The following is an 8,964-nucleotide window of genomic DNA, read 5'->3' on the forward strand; positions in this document are numbered from 1 at the left end:
TATATATATATATATATAGATATATAGAAATATTATATATATATATTATATATATAATATATATATATATATATATATTGTATATAATATAATTATATATATATTGGCACACGAAGCCTGCCACGATTGCAACCATTTACCCACGTGCAAAGGCACGAATTCTTTCATCGCTACGAGTATTATGTACGTGAGAGACGGTATCAACCAGCTGTCATGGTCGTGACTCCCAAGCAATAAATCAAGCGTTCACACAACTTTGCATCTCACAGCTCTGCCAAGGCTGTCCCCACTTGGCATCACGACTTCAGTAAAGTCCCACCAGGCACCTTTTCTCTCAGGTTTCGACCGCTTCCTTGTCACGGAAGTGCTGCTGAATTTCCTGCAGTGTTTTACCCTTGGTTCATAGCAGGCGATAGCGGTGTAGGCGACGCCAGCAAACAGACGCCGCGAAGAGCCAGAACGCGCCGGCCGGGGTGGGTAGGGCGGTCACTAGCGGCTGCAACGTCAGCGTCACTAGAAAGGCCAGCGAGTAGTTGAAGCAGACGGCGATGCCGCTGGCGACGGCCTTCACCTCCGGGGCAAACAGCTCACCTGCGGCCGGGGGTCTGGTCAGACGGTCAGGGGATGACAGCCGGTCAGCAGGTAAAGAGGGCAGAGAACGGGCAGAGAACAGAGACCGGTCAGAGGCGAGCAGCCGGTCAGGGACAGAAGACAACGACCCATTAGACGGGTCAGAGGACATGAACCGTCCAGAGGACAGAGGCCAGTCAGAGGATAGAGATCGGTCACCGGTCAGAGGAGAGCAGCCGGCCAGCGGGTCAGAGGACAACGGCCTCCACTCCTGAACCATTCAACATTCCAATGGATTCGTTTATGTAAATTATACAATAATATACGAATATGTTTTGATACTCCTCCGAACGAATACAAACAATAAACGTTCCCTTGGTTCGTATGTATGCATGAATAACTTACCCATCATCAGCCACGGTATGGGTCCGAATCCAATTGAGAAGGCGAATACGTAGAGCATGAGCGAGGCGAGCGGCAGCCAGCCGAGGCTGTCGGCGCTGCCGGAGCCCTTCAGGTGGAAGAACACGCCGAGCGCCAGCAGACAGGCGGCCATGAGGGCGTCCGAGGCGAGCAGCAGCACCTTCCTGCCCAGCCGGTCCACCAGCACAACGGAGACCAGTGTGGACAGCACGATCACCAGGCCCACGACGATGGTGGCCAGCTCGGGCGCCACCGACGAGCCGGCGTCCTGGAAGATTCCCGTGGTGTAGAAGAGCACGGCGTTGATGCCGCTGAGTTGCTGCAGCAGCATCAGCATCAGCGACAGCGCGAACTGGCGCCGGTTCTCGCGGCTGACCAGGTTGCGGAACGTCACCCGCCGCTTGTGCGCCTCGCGGACCTGTTCGGCGAGACTGTGGAGCTCATCACTGACGTCGGCGTGTCGGCCGCGCAGCCAGACGAGCGCGCGCCGTGCCTCGTCCTCGCGGTTCTTCTCCAGAAGCCAGACGGGCGAGCGGCGCGTCCACAGCGCCAGCAGCAGCCACAGCACCGGCAGCGCCGCCGACGCCAGCGCCAGGTGGCTCCAGGTGGCGTACTTGCCGATCAGGTACGACAGGAAGATGCCGAACGTGAGCAGCAGCTGGAAGCCGGCACCGAGCGCGCCACGGACGCGCGGCTCGCTCACCTCTCCGACGTAGGTGGGCGCGGCCACGGTGGCCACGCCGGCGGCGAGTCCGGTCAGCAGTCGGCCGGCCAGCAGCTGTCCGAGGGTGCCGGCGAACGCTACCAGCAGCCAGCCGGCGATGGCCGGTACGCTGACCGCCGCCATCGTGTCGCGCCGGCCGAACCGGGCCATCGCCCAGCCGCAGACGAGCGCGCCGAGCAGGGCGCCCAGCGGCACCGCGGCGCCCACCAGAGACACCTGGGATGTGTCCAGCTGCAGGGCCGAGCGCTGCAGCTCGGGGGCGGCCGGACTCGTGTAGCCCAGCGCCAGGCCCGCGCCCACGCCGCCGACAGTCGCTGCGGCCGAGACACGGAGAGGTCAGGGCGCTGAGACGGGAGGGTCAGGGCGCTGATATGGGAGGGTCAGGGGCGCTGAGACGGGAGGGTCAGTGCACGGAGACGGGAGGGTCAGGGCACGGAGATGGGAGGGTTAGGACACGGAGATGGGACGGACAGGGCACGGAGACGGGAGGGTCAGGGCGCTGAGATGGGACGGTGCACGGAGACGGGAGGGTCAGGGCGCGGAGACGGGACGGTCAGGGCTCGGAGACGGGAGGGTCAGGGCACGGAGACGGGAGGGTCAGGGCTCGGAGACGGGAGGGTCAGGGCTCGGAGACGGGAGGGTCAGGGCTCGGAGACGGGAGGGTCAGGGCACGGAGACGGGAGGGTCAGGGCTCGGAGACGGGAGGGTCAGGGCGCTGAGACGGGAGGGTCAGGGCTCGGAGACGGGAGGGTCAGGGCACGGAGACGGGAGGGTCAGGGCTCGGAGACGGGAGGGTCAGGGCACGGAGACGGGAGGGTCAGGGCGCTGAGACGGGAGGGTCAGGGCTCGGAGACGGGAGGGTCAGGGCTCGGAGACGGGAGGGTCAGGGCACGGAGACGGACGGCCAGGTCACGAAGACGAAAAAGGGGCCAGGTCACGGAATGGTACTAATACGACGGAAATAAATGCACCTTTCATTCGCGATTTACATGTCCATTGTTTAGGGGGGACTAAAAGATGATTGTCTCTGATTAAATTGTCTTCAGAAGTTACTCTACTTCACCCATTCCGATGGCGGTATAGCGTGCGCCACCATTCTGACCAACAATCGCAGCAGTCAGTGTGTCATTGGTATCCGTGGGCGAGGTATAGACGCCGATCGGAACTAAGATCGTCGGAATCCAATGGTCCATTTCGGAATTCGGTTGGACAAAACCAACCAGAAATCACTTCTCACACTAAAAGTTTTTAGTTGAATGGTTTGAAACATTTTTTACCATGGTCATAATCAAAATTTTCAATAGTAAGAATGAAAAATAACCTTTTGCTCGTAACTAAAGGAAGCAAAATACAAATCTAAAACATATTTTCGGTGCTGGCCCTTCTACAATAACTTGGAGTGAAGAAGGTCCAGCAACGAAAATATATTTCGGATTTGTTTTTGACTTCGTTTGCTTATGATAAAAGGTTATCATTACTGGTTATCATTAGGACTTCTTACTGGACATTGGACGGACTGTGGACAAGCATTTCCTGAAACTGGCATCACCGAGGCGAGGGCTTCACTTTCAGATAAACATACTGAATGCATCGGCCTTCTGGTAGGCATGTATGTATCATGCAAATCCCTTCAGAGACATACCTACCGTGTATGTAAACAATGGGTACGCTCGGGGCTCAGCCGAAAATGCAAATATGATCACGAACTCACGAGTCACGAAATTTAAATGATTACTTGATGCGCTTATGGAAACACAACACTGGCTTTAGGCATACGGCTCAAGCTTTACTTCTACATTTTTTCAAACCGGTCAAAGACACTTGAAGACCCTTCGGGTCAATAGGTACACGTAGCAGGAGCCGCTTTTTAACCCTCGCCGGCCGAGGGGGTGTAATCTTGGATGACACCCCTGTCACTTGACAGTTTCTTTTTCGATTGCTCGGAACGCTTCGGCGATAGAAAGCTGAAGAAGCCCTCGGTGCCAGGGATTTTTCTTCACAGGAAGGCGAAAATGAAGCTAAGGAGTTAGTAACCTCTCGAGGACTCACGTCTCAAAACATAGTTATATAGTTACCGTTCGGATTTTTTCTTTATTAAGAAGATCACCTGGCACCAGGTCGGTCATTTGTCAATGGAACTGCGGCATCGGAATATATGGCAATTGGCATCGTAAATGACATATATGACAAAATATCACAGCAATATTTCATGCACACCATGCAGGGACCGATGTTTACTTTTGCATGGTCGGCATATGACGTCACTAAAGCTGAGTTATCGGAGCCTTCTTTCGGTAATACCTCCTGATCGACGTAACACAGCAAGCCAGGAGAGCAACCGTTTAAAATACAATATGACTTCCATTGATAAGACGCATGACCTGTGTGGCTTTTATCTGACCTTGAACTGAGGTCAGCACCCGAAGTTGACCTCACTCAAACAAAAAACCTACAAGATCATTTGACTCGCCTGAGCAGTGAGCATGAGAAATGCGATGGTTACAAAACTCGCAGCTTAACGACTAATTTTGGCGAAGTATCCACAAAAAGCCGAAACCGTATAGGTCACTCAGCATGACCTTACAATCGGGTACCGGTCTTTGCGTTTCCTAGCAGTTTTACTTGAACGGCATTTTACTCTACAGTCCAAAATTACTGATGTTGGGGGTTAATCGGGTTTCCCATGCGCTCATCCATTCAATTTAGATCAGCAAATGACTGCGAATTAACTGTTAATGTTAATTAAATGTTAATATGACAACTTTTTTTCGCAGGTAAGCACTTCAGATAAATTTTGAGTAAATATATGCACCGAATTCAGTCCAACTGAATTTTAATAAAACATAAGCACCTGCATACCTAAAACATAAGTTGCATTACAAGATAATGTAACAAATACCTAAGCATCGAAAGCCCGAAGCTGGTGCATATGTTGGTTTTATAACAGTCGATATGAAAGCCACAATGATAATGGACTTATGAACGACTTACTCGCAGATTTATACGAAGGACGGTTGGGATATAAAAGGGGATGGTCCGCAAAGATATCGCTCTCTCCGATACAGTCGGAGGGCAGCAATGATAGTGCTATCATACCTATTGCGACGCGTGAGTCGATAGCAGGTACATATCAGATTGTCCTTGCCAATACGTTTGATTGTTTATCTTAGTTTGTACGGGAGCATCGCCACTGTCAGAACAAGTTGTAACAGACAGCTTACTGTTTAGGTATTTGTATCTAAACATGCACCTATGTGTGCGTCGGAAAAAGAAACGCACGAAAAAGGGATACACAAGGAGTGCATGGGTGAACAACAGCAGTCGGGCTACAGTATCTCATTGGCAGAGTCATGCTGCCATCACACTTCCGACGTAGACATTTTTGAGTCGCATCTATATGAGTTGAGAGGAAGGGCGAGCGGCGATCGTCTAACCATGGTTTGCGCCTTCATTCGTCGGGCTTTAATTCTGGTGCAGGAAGAGGGACGGACTGGAAACATGTGTAAGGACACTAGCCTTAAGCACACTCTTCTGTGTATGCATAACCCATGCTGTAAAATGTGCACATGCTACACAAGTCTGAAGTAAGATAGCCGACTAGTTAGCACCGGTTAATTCTCTTCTGTCGAGTCTTTGATGTAGCCTTCGCCGAAGGTGTTGAAACTAATCGAGAATACACACACAGAAATATTGAGCGATGTCAAGTTCAATATACTCGTAAATAGTTCAATTAGCTTCAAAGTTCTGCTTCCATAGGCGCGGGAGCCGGGGGGGGGGCAGTGGGGGCAGCTTGCCCCCCCCCCCAACTCTGGGGCCGTGGGGGCGGTGCCCCCACAGCTTTGAGACGGAATACCACACTTTTTTTGCAAAAGTTTTCTTTTTTTGTTGAAAAAGCCGAGGGGTGAAAAATAAGTGGCCTAAAACCGGTGAGAAAACTAGATTTGGGGGTACCCTAGGTTGATCTCTATTGTGCCCCCCCAGTCGGAAAGTAGTTCCCGCGCCCCTGTCTGCTTCACTTAGTAAAATATCTTTAGTTTAAGTATTTTCGTGATAAATAAGCAAGGTATCCGTCGCACAACGCCATAATAAGTAAAGGCATCAAGAATAACTTAGTTTTTATACGACGTTTATTGGTTATCTAACAAACATCGGCAGTTTTATTACACCACACAAGCATCTTTACGCAAAACAGGATAATGTAACAGCATAACAGATGTTCAAATACCTAACTGATATGTTCCTATGCAAAGCAAGTGTATCCATACGCGAATGAGTGTTGTGTCGCACTGGTAATTGCGGTACACATCCAGAGCACCGTTCGTTTACGTCAACCAGTGTAAATTTAGCGAAATTTTGAGCTATATGCTGACGGCGGCGGCGCCATTTTCGCAATCGTCAGTTGTGCGCCGGGGACCGCGGGGGCCGGCGGGGGAGTGTTGTGGCTGCAGTGCGCAGAGTGGGTTTGCCCATTCTTGTGCGATCAGTGAGATAAAACAGTGCTGTGGTGTTTATCTAGTTCGATAATAAGCTGAGTAATGAGTGACTAAGTGAATAATAAGTGAAATACTGCATTGTGGTCATCATCCGATAACTGCAATCAAGACCGAGTCTGAAATCTGAAGCGGAGCGACATTGGAGGAGCTGCTGGAAATTATCCAGTTTTGTCGGAGTGCTAAGGTGGGCTTGTAATTTTTCAACTGAGCTGCTGTCGTGTTATGAAAATAATGGATGCACTTTCATGCTTTTCTATGGTTAATTAGGTATAGGTATGCTAATATTTTGCCAGATAGACAACAGAGAGCCGATGGCTAATTAAATGAACGATAATTTTGGCACAGTGAAGTAGTGCGTACAGATGATATATTTTTTATTTATTAATTAATTACGGGCAGTTGACGGGAGACGGGCGGTGGCTGCGACCTGTAGCGGCGCCCATGCGTTGTGAAATATCAGCTTATATACATGATAAGGTACATACGCTAATCTAACTTTTATTTCCGTCAGATGTGATGTCGATTCTTAACAATAAACGACAAACAAACAAACGTGTTTGCAGCATGGGGTAGGCATTGAGCATCACAATGTTTCGTTGCATTTAGCTAGGCTCGCGGCTGGCGACAACGTCCCGCCGCGTGTCGCTTGCGTTACAAATTTTGCGGGCCCAACATTAGCTTTACCAGAAAAAATCGTTATAATAACCGTCATATTTGTGTAAATTTACCGTCATGAATTTGTGTACGATTACCACGCGAGTGTTCCTTTTGGTACTTTTTACCAAAAACACATATTTGTGCGTAAATGTAACGCGAGATCCGCGGTAAAGTTACACTGAAAGCGGTTCTCCTACACAATAGGGAAGCACTCCGAAGCTAGCAAAACACACATATAAGTGTTCTTTTACCCAGAAAACAGAGTAATTTTACACCCAAAAATGTTCCTTTTGGTACTTTCAATTACACCGTTTTTCCGCTCAATATTTCTGTGTGTGTATCGTATTAAACACCCGACAACTTGCTTAAATGCCATGCACAAACCAGCCCATCGGGCCTCGCTTACCGCTGAGGCTGGCGAGGATCTGGTTCCTGAGACTGCTGGTGGGGGCGGAGACCTCCTTCCCTGGCACTGCGAGGTCGGAGATCTCTTCCTCGTGTCCCATCCTGCAGCAGTGACAGCGGAAGCTCTTCAGCAGTTAGACAGCCCTCATACCCCTCATACCATACCCTCATGCTCATACCTGAGTGCGCTCATTAAGCTTGCGTGAATAAAAATAAGGCTGCGTTGACATGTTAAATTAAAAAGTGGTCAGCCCTATCAAAGCTCTTATGCAATGAAACCACCGCGCTAGAAAAATGCAAGCCTTTTAGTGAAACAAAACATATCTCGAGGGGCGAACCAAGCCATAAGCAGGTACTCTGCGCTTTTAGGAAGTGCGGAGTTGAGGGTCTACTACTGAGGTGCACACATATAGGTAACATTGCCGTAACTTTAAAAAAAAGTTAGTTTTTTGTGCCGTGTCCGCTAGGAAGGCTCACCTTTCCGATTTCAGCCTGCAGTCACTTCAGCGTCCAATGTCGGAGATGTAGTCCGGCCTCCTCTAGTGTATGGACTGGTCTATAACCCACAGTGTCTGGACTGCTCAGTGCTCGGCCTCCTGTAGTGCCTGGACTGCTCAGCCTTCTGTGTGCACGTCAGTCCAGCTTCCAGCGTCCACGCTAGCCCAGCCTCCAGCGGGAGTATCCAGGTCCAGTCCAGTGTCCAGGTCAGGCGCAATGTCCAGGCCCGCTGAGCTGGCTCTAGCCTCCAGCGAGCCTGCACTGCCGGTCTGTGGCCAGGAGCGCCCTGTGCTCCGGCCAGGCGCCGCTCGAATGTCGTCCGTCCAGAAGGGGCCATGGGGGTACCGAGCGCTGCACTCGCCGATCGGTTCAGAGGCGACTCCAGTGGCGGGCATGAGGAGGACTGCACGGGCATAATCGCTCGACGCTGATCGGAGTGTGTTTGAATTGTGTGTGAGGTCAAATAGGTTCACGATAACGTCACTAGCCTGACCTTGGTCCTAGATCTTGAAAGATTTTGGAAAGCTCAATGGATAGTAGGTATGACGATAACACTGGGTAGCAGCTGACACTATCCTTTCCTTTTCATGAAGCTGCATGTTTTATTGATAATGCCTTTCGGTTCGTTATCGAGACACATTTAAGTTCCGTACATACATACTACGCTTCCATGGTACAAGTGAAGCCGATTTCGCAAAATGGTTTCGTTTTCGCATTTAGACATCATTTAACCCGGCAGGCGGTGGGCCTATACCAGCCACCTTCCGCGCGGTGGGGGGGGGGGGCACTTTTTTGCCCCCCCCCCCCGTATCTCCGAAACTACTGGACGGATCCGGAAAATTCAAACGGCGTTCGATAGGCCTGTCAAATTTGTCGAAGGAAACCAAATTTCATTGACCTCGGGGTCACCGATGACGTCACAGGTCAGGTCAAAGATAAAATGTTTCACCGTTCACGGGGCTTCTAGGGAAAGCGCTATAACACCGAGTAAAACGCATTTTGTCGAAAATCAGCGATAAGGCGTCAGTTGTCTAGTACATATGTTGCTATTAGAGGTCACTGGTCATACCAGGTCAGGTCACAGGTCAGGTCACCAAAGGTCACCAAGGGTCACCACATGAGCCCAACTTTACTAAGGTTATGTGATGCATGTTTTATGGCCAGTTTTTCATTTTCAACTCAATGGTGTTGGTT

At 50.5% G+C, this 8,964-nt stretch overlaps 1 protein-coding gene across 1 annotated transcript; it reads right to left on the reverse strand.

Annotated features, from left to right (window-relative positions):
* Window positions 1-100: 100 nt before the first annotated feature.
* On the reverse strand, window positions 101-8,080 carry LOC122373499 (facilitated trehalose transporter Tret1-like). Its single transcript, XM_043351625.1, has 4 exons — window positions 7,750-8,080; window positions 7,274-7,374; window positions 976-2,031; window positions 101-591 (listed from the first exon to the last, which is right to left on the reverse strand). The coding sequence occupies exons 2-4, from the start codon at window positions 7,371-7,373 to the stop codon at window positions 401-403; spliced, it is 1,347 nt and encodes a 448-aa protein (XP_043207560.1). The 5' UTR covers window position 7,374; window positions 7,750-8,080; the 3' UTR covers window positions 101-400.
* Between the last annotated feature and the right edge of the window lie 884 nt (window positions 8,081-8,964).

This window comes from Amphibalanus amphitrite, unplaced genomic scaffold (genome assembly GCF_019059575.1).
Source record: "Amphibalanus amphitrite isolate SeventyFive unplaced genomic scaffold, NRLGWU_Aamphi_draft 001505F_arrow, whole genome shotgun sequence".
Lineage (NCBI taxonomy): Eukaryota > Metazoa > Arthropoda > Thecostraca > Balanomorpha > Balanidae > Amphibalanus > Amphibalanus amphitrite.